The sequence below is a fragment of the Anolis carolinensis genome, chromosome X (assembly GCF_035594765.1).
Source record: "Anolis carolinensis isolate JA03-04 chromosome X, rAnoCar3.1.pri, whole genome shotgun sequence".
NCBI lineage: Eukaryota > Metazoa > Chordata > Lepidosauria > Squamata > Dactyloidae > Anolis > Anolis carolinensis.
The window spans coordinates 10,904,832-10,927,506 of NC_085847.1; the positions used below are offsets into that span (position 1 = coordinate 10,904,832).

The following is a 22,675-nucleotide window of genomic DNA, read 5'->3' on the forward strand; positions in this document are numbered from 1 at the left end:
ATATGGCTGGAGTGACACTTTGAAAAGGTCCCGGCGGTTAGGAATGGTGGGAGTTGTAGTTTTGGAGGGAGGGCCCAAGTGGTAGTCCTGGAGGGGGAGGGGCGCAAGTTGGCCCATGGCTTTGCTTTGCCTGCGAAGGGGGCGGAGCTAAAGTGCAGTAGGCTTTTTGTGAGGCGGAGGGAAGAGGGAAGCCCCGCCCGTCTTGTGGCCACGCCTCTTGTGTGCGGCCACGCCCCCGGAGGCGAGGCAGCGGAAAGTCCGGCGCGGGGGCCGGTCCGGCGGAGAGCGAGGAAGCCATAGCGGCGGAGCGGAGGCGCGGGCGAAGAAGCGGGCGGGGATGCTGCCTCGGCTTCTTCCGCGCCCTGGGCCGGGCTGGCCGGCGGCGGCGGCGGCGGCGAGGGGCGCGGGCGGGGCCGGGGCGCCTGGGGGTCTCTGAGGCCGAGCGTGCGCCATGAGCCTGGCCCTGGCGTGCCTGCTGTGCCTCCTCTGCCGGCCCGGCCTGGGCCTGGGCTCCCTGGAGCAGCCGGAGCGGCCGGGCGAGTCCCGCTGCCAGCCCATCGCCATCCCCATGTGCCAGGACATCGGCTACAACGTGACGCGCATGCCCAACCTGATGGGCCACGAGGACCAGCGCGAGGCGGCCATCCAGCTGCACGAGTTTGCCCCGCTGGTGGAGTACGGCTGCCACGGGCACCTGCGCTTCTTCCTCTGCTCGCTCTACGCGCCCATGTGCACCGAGCAGGTCTCTGCGCCCATCCCGGCCTGCCGGGTGATGTGCGAGCAGGCCCGGCTCAAGTGCTCGCCCGTGATGGAGCAGTTCACCTTCCGCTGGCCCGACTCGCTCGACTGCAGCCGCCTGCCCAGCAAGAACGACCCCAACTTCCTCTGCATGGAGGCGCCCAGCAACGGCTCCGAGGAGCCCCCCAAACCGGGCCCGCTGCCCCCCCTCTTCCGCCCGCACCGCCCCCACGAGCACGAGCCGCCACCGCCCAAGGGAGTTCCTTCGTGCGGGAACCCGGGCAAGTTCCGCCGCGTGGAGAAGAGCGCCTCGTGCGCCCCGCTCTGCAGCCCCGGCGTGGACGTCTACTGGAGCCGGCAGGACAAGCGCTTTGCCGCCGTCTGGATCGGCGTCTGGTCGGTGCTGTGCTTCTTCTCCAGCGCCTTCACCGTCCTCACCTTCCTGGTGGACCCGCAGCGCTTCAAGTACCCCGAGCGGCCCATCATCTTCCTCTCCATGTGCTACTGCGTCTACTCGCTGGGCTACCTCATCCGCCTCTTCTCCGGCACCGAGAGCGTGGCCTGCGACCGGGACAGCGGACAGCTCTACGTCATCCAGGAAGGCTTGGAGAGCACCGGCTGCACCCTGGTCTTCCTGGTGCTCTACTACTTCGGCATGGCCAGCTCCTTGTGGTGGGTGATTCTGACCTTGACGTGGTTCCTCGCCGCCGGCAAGAAGTGGGGCCACGAAGCCATCGAAGCCAACAGCAGCTACTTCCACTTGGCGGCCTGGGCCGTCCCGGCGGTGAAAACCATTGTCATTTTGGTCATGCGCCGAGTGGCCGGGGACGAGCTCACCGGCGTCTGCTACGTGGGCAGCATGGACGTGGACGCCTTGACCGGCTTCGTCTTGGTCCCCTTGGCTTGCTACCTCGTCATCGGCACCTCCTTCATCCTCTCCGGCTTTGTGGCGCTCTTCCACATCCGGCGGGTGATGAAGACCGGCGGGGAGAACACCGCCAAGTTGGAGAAACTCATGGTCCGGATCGGCGTCTTCTCCGTCTTGTACACCGTCCCGGCCACGTGCGTGATCGCCTGTTACTTTTACGAGCGGCTCAATATGGATTACTGGAAAGTCTTGGCCATGCAGCAGAAGTGCAAAGTCAACGGGAACCAGACCAAACACTTGGACTGCACCATGAGCAAGTCCATCCCGGCCGTGGAGATCTTCATGGCCAAGGTCTTCATGCTCTTGGTGGTGGGGATTACGAGCGGGATGTGGATCTGGACCTCCAAGACCCTCCAGTCCTGGCAAAATGTTTGCAGCCAGAGACTGAAGAAGCGGACGCGGAGGAAACCGGCCAGCGTGATTGCCAGCAGCGGACTCTACCAAAAAACCCAGCACCCGCCCAAAGGCCACCACACAAAGTACGAGTCGGCTTTGCAACCCCCGACCTGCGTGTGAACAACTCGGCATCTTTGTTTTTTTAGAGCTACAAGTGTCTTGTCGCTTTAAAAACTTGTGTAAGGAGACTCCACAAGTGCTCAAAATTGCACTCAGACTAAAGAAAAGCATGACAGTTCACAAAAGTGTGTGTGTGTTTTTATAATATTCTTTTATCAGATAGACAAAAGAGCAAATCTAGGAGGGGAAGGAATTATTATTATTTTTGTCAGGAGCGACTTGAACAACTGAGAGAATCGGCCGTCTGCAAGGACGTTGCCCAGGGTGTTTGATGTTTTACCATCCTGTGGGAGGCTTCTCTCATGTCCCCACATGAGGAGCTAGAGCTGACAGATGGGAGCTCATCCCGCTTCCCAGATTCAAACCTGCCGACACAAGGGTTTAACTCCTCGCACCACCGGGGGCTGATCTGTTAGAATTCAGAGTTTGGAGAGAAAACAAGAACATACTTTGGTAAAAGGTTTAAACTTTAGTGCATGGAATACTCACACTACTCTCTCCACCCTTCATCCAGCTTTGCCTATTAACACTATGTAACAAAATTTGAAAAAAAAATCTGTTCCTGGTTTGAAAGTGTCATTTCCTGTTTCACTGTGCGGTACTTATTTTGAAAGTCATTGTTTTAATTCAGAAACTTCATTTTTGTGGCTGCCACAAACCATGTCGAATTGGTGGAGTCTCATTGGAAAAACCATAGCAAAATGTGCTACAGTAGGATGCCCCTCCCACAAAAACAAAGTTTTGGCAGTTTGGGTTGCCATTGTGTTTTAGTGGGTTGCTGTGAGTTTTCCAGGCTGCCTGGCCATGTTCCAGAAGCATTCTCTCCTGCCGTTTTGCCCACATCTTTGGCAGGCATCCTCAGAGGTTGTGAGATGTATAGGAAACTAGGCAAGTGGGGTTTATATATCTGGAATAATGTCCAGGGTGGGAGAAAGAAAGAACTCTTGTCTGTTGGAGACAAGTATAAATATTACAATTGATCACCTTGATTAGCATTGAATAGCCTTGCAGCTTCAAAGCTTGGCTGCTTCCTGCCTAAGAGAATCCTTTGTTGGGCAGTATTAACTGGCCCTGATTGTTTCTTGCCAGGAATTCCCCTGTTTGTGAGTGTTGATCTTTATTGACTGTCCAGATTTTAGAGTTTTTTTAATACTGGCAGCCAGATTTTGTTCATTTTCATGGTTTCTTCCTTTCTGTTGAAATTGTCCACGTGCTTGTGGCTTTCAGTGGCTTCTCTGTGTAGTCGGACATGGTGGTTGTGAGAGTGGGCCAGACAGGAAACAATCAGGGCCTGCTAACACCTCCCAACAAAGCATTCCCCCAGGCAGGAAACAGCCAGACCTTGAAGCTGCGAGGCTATTTATTGCTAATCAAAGCTGGCCAGTTGCAACATTCCCACTTGCCTCAAACAGACAAGAGTTCTTTCTTTCTCCCACCCTGGACATCATTCCACAGGTGTATGTATATATATAAACCCCACTTGCCAAGTTTCCAACAGTCCTCACAACCTCTGAGGATGCCTGCCATAGATGTGGGTGAAACGTCAGGAGAGAATGCTTCTGGGACATGGCCGTACAACCCAGTGATTCTGGCCATGAAAGACTTTGACAACATTTTGACAGTTTAATAAACTTTTCCCATGTTTTTATGATCAAACCAATGAGGAAATGACATTGATATCCCAGGAACAAAGATCCGTGTGACGTGGTGTCTTTTGTTTTCTCTCCCACCCCAATCCTCCTGAGTGAAGAGCAGCGTGTAATTATTTGTATAAATATTAAAATCTGGTTTGCCTTTAGATTTCTAACCCGAGTTGAGATAGAATTTATAGTGGTGAGTTTTTTAAACAAATATAGAATTAATTGTGTCCTTTTAGGAAACCAGCCCTTTGAGAGAACCTCGAGTTCAGTTAGTGCAAACTTTGAAAACAAGTTCTGTTCTAACTTAAATATTATTTTCTTTACCAAACGCTTTTCATTGTGCCTAGTATCTCTGAAAATAGGTTCAATCCAAAAGGCTCAGCCTCAAACTCCACTGCGAGATACCAAGTTGGGGTGCGAAAGAAATCATGTGCAATATAATATGCCCCCCTACACACAGAAACCATCCTCGCAAGGACATAAAACTAGAAAAAAAAGTATTTTGCTATACATAAAGGCAACAAAGGGGATCACTTAACAAAAGAACTAAGGGGTCTAGTCCCTGGAAACCCTTTAGTGTTACATTTGGTGGCTTTTTAATGGAAATCAGACAAGTTTGGACTGATTTGTCGGAGAAGAAAAGGGGGAAGGGGATTAGCCTGAAAAGGATCCAAAGAGGCTTATTGACTCTTTCCATTGTTAAACAAATTCCGGGCCTGAATAGATCAAGAAGCGCTCAAGTTTTATTTTTTATTTTCCGAGAAGAGAAAACTCTGAACCTAGAAGGTGCAAAGGGACGAGACACATGTTTGCGTGAGAGAGAATGTACGTGCGCGTGCGTGTGGAAATGATATATATATTTGTAAGATACTCTTATTTTTCATGTCCTGCTATTTTATGAAATAATAATAATGATGATTAATAAAATCGCCTTTAGTTTGATAATGCACGTGTGTCTGTCGTATTCCGCAACTGGGACAGGGTTTGGGACGGAATCAAAAACTTTTGCAAATGTTTGATGGTTAGGAATGCTTAGATGTCATCATAAGAATGGATCTCTTTTAAGATGAAGGCAAAGCATCTATTTTCCCCCCTCGTGTGACTTTCATCCCCTCTTGGCTGCTGCATCCCATAATAAGATCTGTGGGATACAAGATTGGGCGAAGGAACTAAAAATATTGCTAATGACCAATGACATAATTGGGATTTTTTGAAAACAACAACAAAACTTCATAGTATAATGGTTAAAGCAGTTGCTTTCTCTGCTTCAGAGTCCCCTTGGGGAGATAGGGTGAAATACAAATAAAATTATTATTATTATTACTATTGACACAAAGACATTAGATAATATATTACAAGTCAAACGCTTCCCAGGTGTTTAGGACTGTGATGTATTATTATTATTATTTTATTGACGCAAAGACATAGTATGACACAGCAAATGAGATATATATGCTAGATTTCATATCACAAAATCACAAGTCGAACACTTTCCAAGTGTTTAGGACTGTGATGTATTATTATTATTATTATTATTATTTTATTAACACAAAGACATAGTATGACACCGCAAACGAGATATATATGCTGGATTTCGTATCACAAAATCACAAGTCGAACACTTCCCAAGTGTTTAGGACTGTGATGTATTATTATTATTATTATTTTATTGACACAAAGACATAGTATGACACCGCAAACGAGATAGATATGCTGGACTTCGTATCACATAATCACAAGTCGAACACTTCCCAAGTGTTTAGGACTGTGTGATGTATTATTATTATTATTATTATTATTATTATTATTGACACAACGACATAGTATGACACAGCAAACGAGAAATATATGCTGGGTTTCATATCACAAAATCACAAGTTGAACACTTCCCAAGTCTTTAGGACTGTGTGATCTATTATTATTATTATTATTATTATTATTATTTTGACACAAAGACATAGTATGACACCGCAAACGAGATATATATGCTGGATTTCATATCACAAAATCACAAGTCAAACACTTTCCAAGTGTTTAGGACTGTGTGATGTATTATTATTATTATTATTATTATTATTATTATTATTATTATTATTATTATTAAGAAGTTCCTCACTGATAAGATAAGGAACATAATCAATGCCCTTCACTTCTCCAATTTTCTCTGCAGCACTGAGTATGAGATAATATAGATAGTGATACACCTAAATTTGAATACTGGTGGGGTTGGAGAGCATTTATTTTGTCATCTGGGAGTTGAAGTTGCTGGGATTTATAGTTCGCCTACAATCAAAGAGCATTCTGAACTCCACCAGTGATGGAATCGAACCAAACTTGGCACACAGAACTCCCATGACCAACAGAAAATATTGGTTTAGTGAGAATTGACCTTGAGTTTTGGAGTTGTGGTTCACCTATATCCAGAGAGCACTTTGGACTCCAAACAATGATGGATCTGGACCAATCTTGGCATGAATATTCAATATGCCCAAATTTGAACACTGGTGGAGTTTGGGGGAAATAGTTCTCGACATTTGCTGGGATTTATAGTTCACCTACAATCTAAGAGCATTCTGAACTCCACCAAGGATAGAATTGGGCCAAACTTCTCCCACAGAACCCCATGACCATAAGAATATACTGGAGGGATTTGAGTTCCTAAGACCATCAGAAATATGTGTTTTCTGATGGTCTTTGGTGACCGCCTGAAACCCACCTCACGACCCCCCACCCCGGCGGTCCCGACCCCCAAGTTGAGAAACGCTGACGTAGGTTGTGGTTTGGACCTCTGAAAGAAATGGTTTTGATGCCTGGGTTTAAATGATAGCACACATGTATACAAACTATGTTCTTCATCTAAAGCCATGGACAGGGTTGGAGACAAGAGAGCTAGTACACAGCTCGCCCGCATGTATCATGTTTACAAAGCACAGGGAGATTACCAGGATGATCTGGGTTTAGCGCTCTTCAAATCTGCAGAGGGTTAAGTTTGATGTGTCAGAGATGAATTGGTGACTGAATGAGTCCTTTCACTGCTGCCGTCTTTTTTATATAACACAGCACTTCGCTTTCTTTGTGACACTGATGAAAGAGACGGCTCAAGTCCATTGGAGTTGGTGAACTGTTTTGCGTCAGAAGCTCCACTTGCATTCGGTGTTTCATGCTAATACGTCTTCAGAGCCGTGGTGCCGCAAAGGGTTAAACCCTTGTGCCGGCGAAACTGCAGACTTGAAGGTTGGGTTGCTGACCTGAAAATTGGCGGTTCGAATCTGCGAGACGGGGTGAGCTCCCGTCTGTCAGCTCTAGCTTGCGGGGACATGAGAGAAGCCTCCCTGAGCAACATCTCTATAGATGGCTACTTTTCTCACACCTGAAACTACCTGCAGTATTTTCTCAAGTCACTTCTGACACAATAAAAATATATAAATAAAAGGTTGCTTTCCACGTTTTGTTGGACTGGAGCTCCCATTAGCCATAGCCAGTATAACCAGTGTGGAGGGGTCATGGGATGTGTCATCCAGTAAGGTCTGGAGACTCACAAGAAGCACATTCTCACGCACAGTAAAATGGATAGTAGATCCAGGGTGGAAAAGTTTTGGTTTTTTTTCCCCCATCAACAAAGTGGCTGGTTTCAGAGTTTTGCAAAAGGATTAAAGAAAGAAATGCAGAGGGACAGGTGTAACCGAAGGATTGGTCAATGAGAGCTCAATGGAAAATCAGAGTTTCTAGGAGCCTTCTCTCTCTTTGACTAGGTCAATGTGTTGCTAACAAGAATTCACAAAAGAGCCCATAAAGATGTGCTCAGATCCCAGTAAGGTGGCCTTTTGCACTTGACATCATCATTATTATTATTATTATTATTATTATTATTATTATTATTATTATTATTATTATTATTATTATTAGGCAAGCAGGCTTTATATACCTGTGGAGGGTCCAGGGTGGGAGAAAGAACTTTTGTCTGTCGGAGGCAAGCGTGAACTTTGCAATTGGCCACCTCGATTAGCACTGAATGGTCTTGCAGCTTCAAAGCCTGGCTGCTTCAGAAGGAATAGCACTCCAATATATGCCACCCGAGGCCATTGATTTTGCTTTTCTTGCCTGGCAGAACGGAGTTGGACTGGATGGCCCGTGTTGTCACTTCCGACTCTGATTCTAAGTCTCATTCTGTTACATTTATTGATTTATTTTGGTTATAATGTTCCGATTTTTCTGTTTTGACGTTATTGTTTATGCACTTCTATGTACCATGTACGTAGTTAGTATGTTCATATTTTATATTTTAACTATGTTGATTGGGCTCGTCCCCATGTGCTCACCCTGCTCTCCGCATTCAAAGCGCCAACCTTTCGGTCAGCAAGTTATACAGCCCAGAAAACTCACAGCAATCCAGTGATTCTGGCCATGAAAGCCTTCAACATCATGATGAGATGAGTTATAGTCCAACTCCGCTCACTTTGGAAGTTGTAGCATGACCTCATTTAGCAGTTGCAGTTTTCGAAACGCTTTACTTTTCCTGGTCCACTTTTATCCTTAGTGACCAATGACTACTGGGAAGAAGCCCCCCCCCCCTTCCACACCTACACACACACACTTTTCCTCTCTCCATTTCTCTGTCTTGCTCCAGCTCTCTGCCATGTGTTCCCCCTTTGTTCGAAGGGTTGCTTTTAAAATGCAAATTTTGCCCTCCTTTTGTAATCTGGAGTATGCAGGGATTGCATTGGCTGCAAATGTTGCACATGCATAAACCCATCAGGATTAGGCCATCTGTGGATCAAAGCATTTCAGCACCAAAAAGCATGTGTTTACACTAGTTTGTGATGGGCAAAAGAAGGAGTTGCCAACTCTTGGATGGACAAGCAACCATTAGATTCTTCTCAATACTGGCAGTGAAAGTGATCTGTCTCTTCTGGATCGTGATTTGTTATGCCACTGACAATGCTATGGCTCACCAACCTGGCTCTTCTTTGCACCTTGTAGCTTTGGATTTTAGCTATTTAGGTTCCAAATTATACTATACTATATCGACAATCCATTATGCTATATGAGTTTAATTGTGAGCCACGTTGAGTCTCTTTCTCAAAGAGATAAAGTGGGATACAAAATAAATAATAATACATAAACACATACAAGGGTTGAATGAAAAGTAATGCCTCCACCTTCTCTACCCTACAACTCCATTTTGTGGGAAGCCTTAGCATTGAACGGTTGTGTTGTTAAAGTGCGAAGTATGGAACCCTGCGCAGACTGAGAAGCCTTAGCATTGAACGGTTGTGTTGTTAAAGAGCGAAGTATGGAACCCTGTGCAGACGGAGAAGCCTTAGCATTGAACGGTTGTGTTGTTAAAGTGCGAAGTATGGAACCCTGTGCAGACGGAGAAGCCTTAGCATTGAACAGTTGTGTTGTTAAAGTGCGAAGTATGGAACCCTGCGCAGACGGTTGGTCAATGCAACTTAAGCAACGTGCAGTCATTGAATTCTTGACAGCAGAAGGTGTCACCCCAAAGGAGATTCACCAGAGAACACAAGTTGTTTATGGTTATTGTGGTGATGTGAGTACTGTGCATCGTTGGGCAAGTAAGTTTAAAGATGTTGAGGTGGGAACATCTGACTTACGTGACAAACAAAGAGTTGGACGTCCTGTGACAGCAACCACCGAGCTTCACAAGCAAAAGGTGGACAGATTGAGTCAGGATGATCGTTGTATCACTTAGAAATTTCAAGCATAATCGGCATTTCACAAGAACGTGTGGGTCACATTATTGCTTTGCTTGGCTACCGGGAAATTTGTACACGATGGGGACTGTGAGACGCCGGTTGCGGAAACTGAGTGTCGACTTCTTCCGTGATGGCTTCAGAAAACTTGTTCATCGTTGGCAGAAATATATCCAATTGTCTGGTGATTATGTGGAAAAGTGAATAGTTGTAGTTCAAGAGCTCATTCTAAGGATTATTTCTGCGTTTGATTTATTAAAATATTCCCATCCAAACCCAAGTCACGAAGGTGGAGGCATTACTTTTCATTCAACTCTCGGAACTCAAGAATGAAAAAAAGTTTCCGTCTTGGTTGCCTACCTTTATCGCTGCGTCCTTGCTATTTTTCTCTGTTCCTTTCATCCTCTTCCCACTAGAGGGGGAAAAAAAACAGCTATTCATTCACATCCCTCCCTTACCATCCCCACCCTCATTTGCTTTTAGAATTTTGGTCTTGAATTATGACTGAATTGTTCGTGGCCACCCACTGTAACACCTAACAACCACGGTCAAGTGACTCATTAATGGATGATTTAATACTGCCAGTTGACACCCCCCCCCCCCCCAATGCATCCAGTTGCTGGATTCAAGTGGTAGGGACCTTGGCCAAAGGGTTTTGGAGAAGGAATTTGTATTGGGGAAAACTCGCCATCAGTTCAAAGAGAGTGGCTTCCGCTCCCTGCTTTGAGTCAATGGGTTTCCTATCCTCCTGCCTCCACAACAGTGGTTCTCAACTTTCCTAATGCCGCAACCTCTTAATACAGTCCTTTTAGAGCAGTGGTTCCCAAACTTATTTGGCCTTAATAATAATAAAACTTAATAATAATAAAAAATACATCACACAGTCCTAGACACTTGGGAAGTGTTCGACTTGTGATTTTGTGATACGAAATCCAGCACGTCTATCTTGTTTGCTGTGTCATAATAAAATAATAATAAGATCAGAGTGAAATAATAAATAATAAATTAATAATAATAAAAATAGAGTAAAATAAATGTAACAGTAGCAACAATAATAGAGGAAAATAATATATGTAATAATACCAATAATAATAGAGAAAAATAATAAATGTAATAATACCAATAATAATAGAGAAAAATACTAAATGTACCGTATATTCTCGAGTATAAGCTGACCCAAATATAAGCCAACTAGGACCCTCACCCGAGTATAAGCCGAGTATAAGTAGTTCAATATGCAGTATTTACGAATTTAGCACCAAAATATCATGATGTGTTGAAAACATTGACTACAAAAATGCATTGGATAATCCAGAATGTTGGATAAGCAAGTCTTGGATAAGTGAGACTCTACTGTATCTTGGATAATAAGGAGGGATTAAGGAAAAGCCTATTAAACTTCAAATTAGGTTATGATTTTACAAATTAAGCACCAAAACATCATGTTATACAACAAATTTGACAGAAAAAGTAGTTCAATACACAGTCATGTTATGTTGTAATTACTGTATTTACGAATTTAGCACCAAAATATCACGATATATTGAAAACATTGACTACAAAAATGGCTTGGATTATCCAGAGGCTTGGATAAGCGAGGCTTGGATAAGTGACTCTACTGTAATAATAGAGAAAAATAATATATGTACCATATATTCTCGAGTATAAGCTGACCCAAATATTAGCCAACCAGGACCCTCACCCGAGTATAAGCCAAGGGGGGATTTTTCAGTCTTAAAAAAAGGGCTGAAAAACTAGTCTTATACTCGAGTATATACAGTAAGTTAGTTTATGGGACACGGGACAGTCTTTGTGGCACACAGAGAGGGGAACGCCCTCCATTTGCAACAAGGACGAAGTGTTGCTCTCCATGTTAATTCAGGGAGCCGAAAAGAAAAGGAGGCTTCTGTCGTCCAACATTTGTCCCCAGACCCAGCCCTATGGTTGCCTCTGCCTCTTCTCCCCATCCCTCCCCCAGGACATGTTTGCACCCCCTCCCCTTTACAGAAGGCGCCCTGATCTTCTCCTTCTGTGGCCTCTTTCCTCTCCCATTGACAAGGGATTGTGCCTTTCAAATCGAAGGATCTCTTTGTCATGCAAATGATATTAACTCGGTCCTTGTTGGGCCTGTTTTCTTTTTCTTTTCCCAGGTTACAAGTTTACCTCACTTGTTGAGAACCAGAATGTGGATGCCTGGTGAAGGAAGCTCACTAAAGAAAGAGCCCCCCCCCCGCCCCAATTTCCCTATGGGGAGTGGGGGAGACTGTCCAACAGAGAGAAGCATCGAAACAGAGCAGTCAAGCTTCGCGAAGAAGTAAATAAAGCACCTGTGTTCAGTAGGAAATATTATTATTTAATTTTATTGAATGAAAAGTAATGCCTCCCCCTTCGTGACTTGGGTTTGGATGGGAATATTTTAATAAATCAAACACAGAAATAATCCTCAGAATGTGCTCTTTAACTACCACTGTTCACTTTTCCACATAATCACCAGACAATTGGATACATTTCTGCCAATGATGAACAAGTTTTCAGAAGCCGTCACGGATAGTGCTCTTTAACTACTACTATTCACTTTTCCACATAATCACCAGACAATTGAATACATTTCTGCCAATGATGAACAAGTTTTCTGAAGCCGTCACGGAAGAAGTCGACACTCGGTTTCCGCAACCGGCGTCTCACAGGACAGATCTTCCGGTAGCCAAGCAAAGCAATAATGTGACCCACATGTTCTTGTGAAATGCTTGAAATTTCTCTCTGAGTAATACGACGATCGTCCTGAACCAATCTGTCCACCTTTTGCTTGTGAAACTCTGTGGTTGCTGTCACAGGATGTCCAACTCTTTGTTTGTCACGCAAGTCAGATGTTCCCACTTCAACATATTTAAACTTACTCGCCCAACAACGCACAGGACTCACATCAATACAATCACCATAAACAGCTTGCATTCTCTGAGGAATCTCCTTTGGGGTGACACCTTCTGCTGTCAAGAATTCAGTGACTGCATGTTGACTGACCATCTGCGCAGGGTTCCATACTTCACACTTTAACAACACAACCGTTCAATGTCTTGTCGAAGGCTTTCATGGCCAGGATCACGGGGTTGTTGTATGTTTTCCGGGCTGTCTGGCCATGTTCCAGAAGTATTCTCTCCTGACGTTTCACCCACATCTATGGCAGGCATCCTCAGAGGTCACCTCACAACCTCTGAGTATGCCTGCTATAGATGTGGGCGAAACATCAGGAGAGAATACTTCTGGAACATGGCCATACAGCCCGGAAAACATACAACAACCTAACAACTGTTCAATGCTAAGGCTTCCTGCCAAATGGAACTGTAGAGAAGAGTTTACTGAACATGCCAGTACTTGCCGCAGACCAGGACTGCCATCTGCTGAGGAGTTACGAAGGTGGAGGCATTACTTTTCATTCAACCCTCATAGTTAATATGTGGGTTTTGGCAGCTTGTGTGGGACTGCCTGTAACTTTTCCCATCAGCCATAGGTTGCACATAGGTGAAGGAGGAGTCCATGGAACTTTATGGTATGTCATCCTGCCCCACTGTCAATTAAGCTCTAAATCAGGGGTCCCCAAACTAAGGCCCGGGGGCCGGATGCGGCCCTCCAAGGTCATTTACCTGGCCCCTGTCCTAAACTTTAGATTTAGGGTTGACCTAAGTCTATCTGGTTTTGGAGGTCTTTTTGCTTACCTATGGTCTTATGAGATCATCTAGATGGTCTTTGAAGGTCTCTTTGCTTAGCTACGGCCTTATGAAACCATCTAGATGGCTTTTGGAGGTCACTTTCCTTACCTATGGTCCTGTGAGATCATCTAGATGGCCTTTGAGGGTTCCTTTCCTTACCTATGTTCTTATGAAACCATCTAGATGGTCTTTGGGTGGCCCTTTCCTTATCTATGGTCTTATGAGACCATCTAGATGGACTTTGGAGGTCTCTTTGCTTACTTATGGTCTTATGAGTTCGTCTTGATCAGAGGTACCCAAACTAAGGACCACGGGCCGGATGCGGCCCTCCAAAGTCATTGACCTGGCCCCTGTCCTAAACTTTAGACTTAGGGTTGACCTAAGTCTGAAATAACTTGAAGGCACACAACTACAACAATCTTAATTTTGGACTATTTCATTATAGTCCGGCCCCCTAACAGTCTTTGGGACTGTGAATCGGCCCTCCACTTAAAAAGTTTGAGGACCCCTGCTCTAAATGTTATCAGCGCTATCCCACACCAAACCTAGTGATCCAAGTTTTGAATTCATACACCTGTGTCCAGGTGCAGGGATGTCTGTTTAATATCCCTGGCAAACTTATTTTTAAAAATGTCCCATTTTTGTGTTTGCAAAGGCAACGCTCCTATTGTAAAGATGGAAGCTTGCACTTGTTCAGTCCCTGATAATGCTTCCCCCTTGGGGCATGAGGCCCAGCTGGCGTATTGATGCCGGCTTATTCAACTACAAAGAGAAATCACACTTCCTTCCGTTCGACTGTTCTCAGACTACCACAGTGACCTACATATGATAGGTTGCTATTCTTTGCCAAGGCAATCAGAGGAGGCAACTGGGGAAGGAATCGCCCATTGTTTCTTGGGTTTGTATTTTTAAAGTAGGATTCGGGAGGACTCTCAATGGACACTCTGCACAAAACAAGAGTTTTAAAAAGTTATATGGAGGAAATTAACTTAATAAAGTTGACTTTTTTATCAGATGTCTAATGCTCTAGTGTTACTGTGGTGTGTGTGTGGTAATACATTAGCCATGTATACATTAATTCGCCAGGAACACATTACTAATACATTATTGACATGTTACTATTTGATATAATTTTTAATTGAAAATATATTATTATTATTATTATTGACACAGATCTGTATGCTGGATTTCGTATCACAAAAGCACAAGTTGAACACTCCCCAAGCGTTTAGGACTGTGTGATGTATTATTATTATTATTATTATTATTATTATTATTATTATTATTATTAATTTTATTCCTTACCCTCCTCTCCTTGTGGCCCAAGGTGGGGTACAGAATAATTGAAACACATAAACATCGCACAAATACACATACGTAAAGTTTCCCCTTGACATTAAGTCTAGTCATGTCCGACTCTGGGTGTTGGTGCTAATCTCTATTTCTAAGCCAAAGAGCCGGCGTTGTCCATAGACACCTCCAAGGTTATGTAGCTGGCTTGACAGCATGGAGTGCCATTACCTTCCTGTCGAAGCGGCACCTATTGATCTACTCACATTTGCATGTTTTCAAACTGCTAGGTTGGCAGAAGCTGGAGCTAACAGCAGGAGCTCACCCCGCTCCCCAGATTCAAAGCACCGACCTTTCAGTCAGCAAGCTCAGCAGCTCACTGATTTAACTCACTGCGCCACCAGGGGCAAATATATAATATATAATTATAATACTAGTAATACAATTATATAATATAATTATTATATGATTATATTGTATTATTAGTATTGTATTGTACTACAATATTATGATCAATATGATATGTACATACAATATATTATATTATTAGCATAGCACAATATAACATTGTATATCAGCATATTGTGCTAGACCACTGTACTGCAATATGATTAATAATATTACGTGTAATATATAAAATATAATTATTATATTGTATTATTATTAATACAATAATAATAATTATATTGTATTATTAGTAGCACAATAATAATTATTATATTGTATTATTACTAGTATAATAATAATTATTATATTGTATTATTACTAGTACAATAATAATTATTACACTGTATTATTACTAGTACAATAATAATTGTTATATTGTATTATTATTAGTAGTACAATAATAATTATCACAGTGTGCATACTTTAATGACAATTATGTTGTTATACGTCACATCTATAGTATGATCAGTGCTACTTAGGCGAAAGTCTCCTTATGGAGATCAACTTTAGGCAGGATCTTGTCACTGTCTTTCTCGTCTTTCTTCCCTCTCGTTTATTTCTTTTTCAAGACTTCTTTTTTAACTTTGTGGGAGGAGTTTCTTTCAGAAAGGTGAGAAAGCCCTTTACCCTTTGGATGGCGCAGTGAGAACCTCCTGCTGTGATGCTTAAAAGCCCAATAGACACGTCTGAATGTATAATGCATGTTCATAATCCTGTTGGGATTTTTCAAAGAGAATGTAAGCTTTTCACTACTTTGGGGAGTGGGGTGCGGTATATTAGCCTCAATAAACACATAGCTACTACACATTGGAAATAATCAACTGTCATTATTAACGGACCTACTTAAAAAGTCATTTTGAGAAAGGGATTTCCCCAGTTTTGTCATGACAGAGAGTTTCTGGTCAGCTCTTGTGCTTTTCTAAATGAACCAAGGAAATAAACGAAACATCACCAGTAAGACCTTACTGTATAGTCGGGGAAATAGGGCAGAATATAAATAAAGTTTTTTTATGTATTAATTACCTTTTACCATCTTTACTATCCTCTGGTGCAGCTTTGCCACATTGGGTCCCAATGTGAAAAGGTGGAAGGTATGGTCCATCTCACCATATATGAGAAGACTGACTCTTATGTGGTGAGATGAACCATGACATGAGAAACACTCCCTAGACTACAAACCCCAGAATGCTGCAGGATACAGCCATAGATTTCAAGTGGGGTGCACACTTTTTACCTACCCTTTAAACCAGTGGTTCCCAATATTTATTTTTGACCAGGGACCACTCTCCAACATTAGTGCCAAAAGGGTTACGAATCTGTTTTTGGCCAACTTTAGATTCGGTTTGGTTATTTGGGGTGCTGATTCAGAAAATTGTATAGGATAGACCACATCAGCTCTAGTTTCTGATACAGAACATATGCCAACCAGTAGTCGCCATCTACTTGCCCACAGAAAACCATATTTGCAATGGTATAGTAATGGTGAAGCCACGGACTATATTTTAGTTCTTGGGGACCACTGGTGGTCCACAGAACCACAGCTTTAAACTGTAGTGTGATGAGGTGTGAAGTTTGTCATGATGTAGTTTCTGATCAGGACTTGTATTTTTCCCAGGTGGATCAAAGAAATGAAGGAAACATTAAGACCTCACTGTGAAGGACTGCTGACAGGCTAAGTCTTGCATTAACATGTGTCACCCTTGAGCCACACTATACATCAGATGGAAGAATTGTGCACTCACCAAGAGAGCTTGCCACCAATAGTATAGCTGGCACCATCTAGTGGCCATGGCCATAAAGAACATATTATAAAACACACGTAGGAAGTCAGGCCAAAGCATTGCTTACCTGTCTTTGGCTTTCTGAACACTTCCAAAGGAATCTTACTATGGGGTTTCCTTGGCAGAATTAATCCAGAGGCAGTTTTTCCTTGCCTTCCTTTGAGGCTGAGAGACTATGACTTGGCTAAAGTCATGGAGTGGGTTTCCATGGCCCCTAATTAGCCACATAATATTAATGGCTCTTGCCATTGGCCAGCCAGGCTTTGAACCTGAATGTCAACATTCCCACTTGCCTCCAACAGACAAGAGTTCTTTCTCCCACCCTGGAGATATATAAACCCCACTTGCCTAGTTTCCAACAGACCTCACAACCTCTGAGGATGCCTGCCATAGATTTGGGCGAAACTGTGTGTCTAGGAAACCGCTCTGATAGAAACATCAGGAGAGAATGCTTCTGCAACATGGCCATACAGCCTGGAAAACTCACCGCAATCCCCTACGATGTCCCAACATTGTGGATGAGCACTGTGCGGAGAAATTGCTGCATCCTCTTCACTCTGTGGCATTCTGGCTCTTTATTTTCCAGCTTTCACCTGAAAAAGGGGAATTCATTTCATCCTCCACTAACTGGCTCTTTGAAACTCTGGATCCGACACCCTCCCCCTGACTGCCCCTGCTCACAAGACCGTTTTATTTATTTATTTTCAAACCCCAACCTAATCCTGCTTTTCACACTCCACTTCCGCCATTCTTCCCGGCTTCCTTTCGACTTCCAGCCCTGCTCAAAGCAACACGCTTGGCTGAAAGGCCAGGCGAAATTAAATTCTTTGATGGCCTTTCCAAAGGCTCGATATGGGCGTTTGATTGTTGCTAAACTGAAATAAAAAAGGTCCAGGGGATTTTCTAATGTACCTAAGCACCCTAAGCCTCATCGTGTGTGCAAAACATGGCCTGAGCTGCAATACTCGGATATTTGGAAATCAGTCCAGTTCCAACTGATACGTATATCTGAGAAACTGCAAATCGCTTCTGGCAGAATTGGCCGCATGTTTGATTTTTTACCTTCCTTGTGGGAGGCTTCTCTCATGTCCCCGCATGCAGCTGGAGCTGACAGAGGGAGCTCATCCACGCTCTCCTCGGGTGGAATTTGAACCGGCAACCTTCAGGTCAGCAACCCAACCTTCAATTGAATCCTGGTTTTATAATTTACTTACAGTAGAGTCTCACTAATCCAAGCCTCACTTATCCAAGCCTCTGGATAATCCAAGCTATTTTTGTAGTCAATGTTTTCAATATATCGTGATATTTTGGTGCTAAATTCGTAAATACAGTAATTACAACATAACATGACTGCGTATTGAACTACTTTTTCAGTCAAATTTGTTGTATAACATGAAGGTTTGGTGCTTAATTTGTAAAATCATCGCCTAATTTGATGTTTAATAGGCTTTTCCTTAATCCCTCCTTATTATCCAAGATGTTCGCTTATCCAAGCTTCTGCTGGCCCGTTTAGCTTGGATAAGTGAGACTCTATTGTATTTATAGTATTTATATTCTGCTCTTCTCGCCCCGAAGGGGACTCAGGAACGATTACAGAACATACATATGCGGCAAACATTCAGTGCCATTTATACACTGACAAGACAAACAGTTGAACATATATATACAGTAGAGTCTCACTAATCCAAGCTAAACGGGCCGGCAGAAGCTTGGATAAGTGAACATCTTGGATAATAAGGAGGGATTAAGGAGAAGCCTATTACACATCAAATTAGGTTATGATTTTACAAATTAAGCACCAAAACTTCATGTTATACAACAAATTTGACAGAAAAAGTAGTTCAATACGCAGTAATTGTATGTTGTAATTACTGTATTTATGAATTTAGCACCAAAATATCACGATTTATTGGAAACATTGACTACAAAAATGGCTTGGATTATCCAGAGGCTTGGATAAGCGAGGCTTGGATTAGTGAGACTCTACTGTATATATATATACACACACACACACACATAGATACAGTAGCGTCTCACTTATCCAACATAAACAGGCCAGCAGAACGTTGGATAAGCGAAAATGTTGGATAATAAGGAGGGATTAAGGAAAAGCCTATTAAACGTTAAATTACGTTACGATTTTACAAATTAAGCACCAAAAACATCATGTTTTGCAACAAATCGACAGAAAAAGCAGTCCAAAACACAGTAACGTTACTTAGTAATTACTGTATTTATAAATTTAGCACCAAAACATCGCAATATATTGAAAACATTGACTAAAAAAATTGGCTACTAACAAATTGACTACAAATAACGATAGAATTGCATAAAGCATACTTATAGTAGCAACTTTGTTGGAAATTAAATCCATAAAAAGTTCAATCCTTGGAGCCTAGAGAAACAGCTGTGGATTGGGGCGGGAGGCAAACTGTGTAGGATAATCCAGAATGTTGGATAAGCGAATGTTGGATAAGTGAGACTCTACGGTATATATATATATATATATACTAGCTGTGCCCGGCCATGCGTTGCTGTGGCATTGTCTGGTGGTGTTGGTTAAAAATTGTGGAGGAAGTGGTGATATTGAATGTCTTTTGTATGGTTGTCTTTATGTTTAGTAAGCCTTTGGTTGTTTGTGTACTGTGAAAGTGGTGAGGGTAGAGGGGGTCTATGTCCTTGTGTAGTATTGTATAGTATTTATACGTTGTCCATGTGTTGTGAATGGTTGGATTGTGTCCTGCTGCATAGTAGAAAGGGCTGGGCTGGATGGCTCTTAGGGGTCTCTCCAAACTCTTGGATTCTATGCTTCTATTATTATTATTATTATTATTATTATTATTATTATTATTATTATTATCTTCATCCTCATTATTATTCTGTATAGGCTGGATGGCCATCTGTTAGGAGTGGTTGGATGGCCATCCAGCCTATACAGAATAATAATGAGGATCATAGAACCATAGAATAGAAACAGAAGTATCCATTTCCCTTTCCTTTTACATTGGCCGCGTTTCCATTCAGTCCAAGGTCACCCGCATTCTTTTATCACCCTGAAAGACTTACCCCAATTTCTCCTCAGCGCCTCTGAATTGTTTTGTGGCCTAGTCGAGGCCTAGAATAGTTTTGCAGTGTAGTCGAGGCCTAGAATAGTTTTGCGGCCTAGTCGAGGCCTAGAATAGTTTTGCAGTGTAGTCGAGGCCTAGAATAGTTTTGCGGCCTAGTCGAGGCCTAGAATAGTTTTGCGGCCTAGTCGAAGCCTAGAATAGTTTTGCGGCCTAGTCGAGGCCTAGAATAGTTTTGCAGTGTAGTCGAGGCCTAGAATAGTTTTGCGGCCTAGTCGAGGCCTAGAATAGTTTTGCGGCCTAGTCGAGGCCTAGAATAGTTTTGCGGCCTAGTCGAGGCCTATAATAGTTTTGCGGCCTAGTCGAGGCCTATAATAGTTTTGCGGCCTAGTCGAAGCCTAGAATAGTTTTGCGGCCTAGTCGAAGCCTAGAATAGTTTTGAGGCCTAGAATAGTTTTGCAGTGTAGTCGAGGCCTAGAATAGTTTTGCGGCCTAGTCGAAGCCTAGAATAGTTTTGCGGCCTAGTCGAGGCCTAGAATAGTTTTGAGGCCTAGAATAGTTTTGCAGTGTAGTCGAGGCCTAGAATAGTTTTGCGGCCTAGTCGAAGCCTAGAATAGTTTTGCAGTGTAGTCGAGGCCTAGAATAATTTTGCGGCCTAGTCGAGGCCTAGAATAGTTTTGCAGTCTAGTTGAGGCCTAGAATAGTTTTGAGGCCTAGAATAGTTTTGCAGTGTAGTCGAGGCCTAGAATAGCTTTGTGGCCTAGTCGAGGCCTAGAATAGCTTTGTGGCCTAGTTGAGGCCTAGAATAGTTTTGTGGCCTAGTTGAGGCCTAGAATAGTTTTGCAGTGTAGTCGAGGTCTAGAGTAGTTTTGCAGTGTAGTCGAGGCCTAGAAGAGTTTTGTGGCCTAGTTGAGGCCTAGAATAGTTTTGCAGTGTACTCGAGGCCTAGAGTAGTTTTGCGGCCTAGTCGAGGCCTAGTCGCATTCTCCCACAGGGCTGACAGGCCGAGGAGAGAAAGAAGGCCTGAGGGGCCCCATCAGTTTCATTGGATCTATATAATATAATAAAACTTTATTTGTCTTCCGCCCTATCTCCCCAAGGGGATTTATTATGGGTACTCGCTATGCCAGGCCACGTGTTGGCCTGGTGGAATCACAGTGAATAGCCTTGCAGCATCAAAGCCTGGCCGTTTTGGGTTGCGGACCTGAAAGTTACTGGTTCGAATCCAATCTGGGGAGAGCGCGGGTGAGCTCCCTCTGTCAGCTCCAGCTCCATGTGGAGACATGAGAGAAGCCTCCCACAGGGATGCCTCCCAAGTGGGATCCTATGGCTAAGTGGGGATTTGATCCCTGTAGATCTAGAAATATGGAAGTAAAGAAATACAGTGTGTGTATGTGTGTGTGTGAGCACACAGTCCCATGGATAATATCTGAGGATGACTCTCCTTATTCTTCTGGAGTTGTCACATCCGCAAATGGAGATGAAAAGAGCCGTCCCCATAGAAAAATACTGTAATTTGGGTCTCTTGCGAAAGGCACTCTCCCTGCCGCCCAGAAAAAAATAAAATAAAAATAAAGTCCAGTCTTTTTGCATGCCGTTTTGAAGCAGAAACTTTTTTGACAAACAGGCTTTGATCCACAAATGCAATTAGCATTAGAATTAGAGATGGGATGGAGATTTGTCGAGAAGCATTAATTCAAATCCCAGGCCTGGTTTCTCTCTTCCAGCCGATGCGTCAGTGCAGGCAATTCCCTTGGCATGGCAACCATGTGGGCCAAGCTAGAGAATCATAGAATAATAACATTGGAAGAGACCACATGGGCCATCTAGTCCAACCCCCTGCCATGCAGGAAAAGCACAAAGCACCCCATCCCATTTCCACCACACTCCCCGGCAGAGAGTTCCACTGTTGAACAGCTCGTATGGTCAGGAAGTTATTTCTAATGTTCAAGTGGATTCTCTTTTAATCTGAACTCTGAAATCTGAGTCTACTCCCGCTTCCTTATGACACCCTTCCAAATATTTATACATGGCTCTCATGTCGACTCATGTTCAACTTGTTCTCCATGAAGACGCCAAGATCTTTTTCACATGGACTGTTGTCAAAGACTGTATCTGTGCACTGAATTCGCAATGAACTGGGAGCCATGAGGAGAAACAATCCATGACTATATCCATCAAGGGCCGGGCTGTGGTGCAACTGACCGAGAGGTCACGAGTTCGAGGCCAGCCCGGGTCAGATTGAGCCTTTGACCATTAATAGCCTAGCAGCTCGAAAGACAGTTGCATCTGTCGAGTGGAAAATTTAGGTACCGCTTTATTTAACTAATTTAACTAATTTACGAGAATATAAAAACTTCCAGCAGAGTGCGGAAGAATGAGGAAGTACTCCATCAAGGACTCGGTGTCACAAGTTTACAATGAAGCGTCAGCTCCCAATGTGGCCGGAATCAAGCAGACCCTCATGAAGCCGGAAACTGGAAAATAATAAATTGCCTCTGTGTCTGTCTATATATGTCGTATGTCTAATGGCATTGAATGTTTGCCATAAAGTATTATTATTATTATTATTATTATTATTATTATTATTATTATTGACACAATGACGTTGTATGACACAGCAAACAAGATAGACATGCTGGATTTCGTATCACAAAATCACAAGGCGAACACTTCCCAAGTGTTTCAGACCGTGTGATGTATTTATTATTACTATTATTATTATTATTATTATTATTTTATTATGACACAGCAAACAAGATAGACATGCTGGATTTCGTATCACAAAATCACAAGTCGAACACTTCCCAAGTGTCTAGGACTGTGTGATGTATTTTCGGATGATGTGT

At 43.3% G+C, this 22,675-nt stretch overlaps 1 protein-coding gene across 1 annotated transcript; it reads left to right on the forward strand.

Moving 5' to 3' along the window:
* The first annotated feature begins 233 nt into the window (after positions 1–233).
* fzd10 (frizzled class receptor 10) lies at positions 234–4,769 on the forward strand. Its single transcript, XM_003222753.4, has one exon. The coding sequence runs from the start codon at positions 452–454 to the stop codon at positions 2,180–2,182; it is 1,731 nt and encodes a 576-aa protein (XP_003222801.2). The 5' UTR covers positions 234–451; the 3' UTR covers positions 2,183–4,769.
* Positions 4,770–22,675: the final 17,906 nt, after the last annotated feature.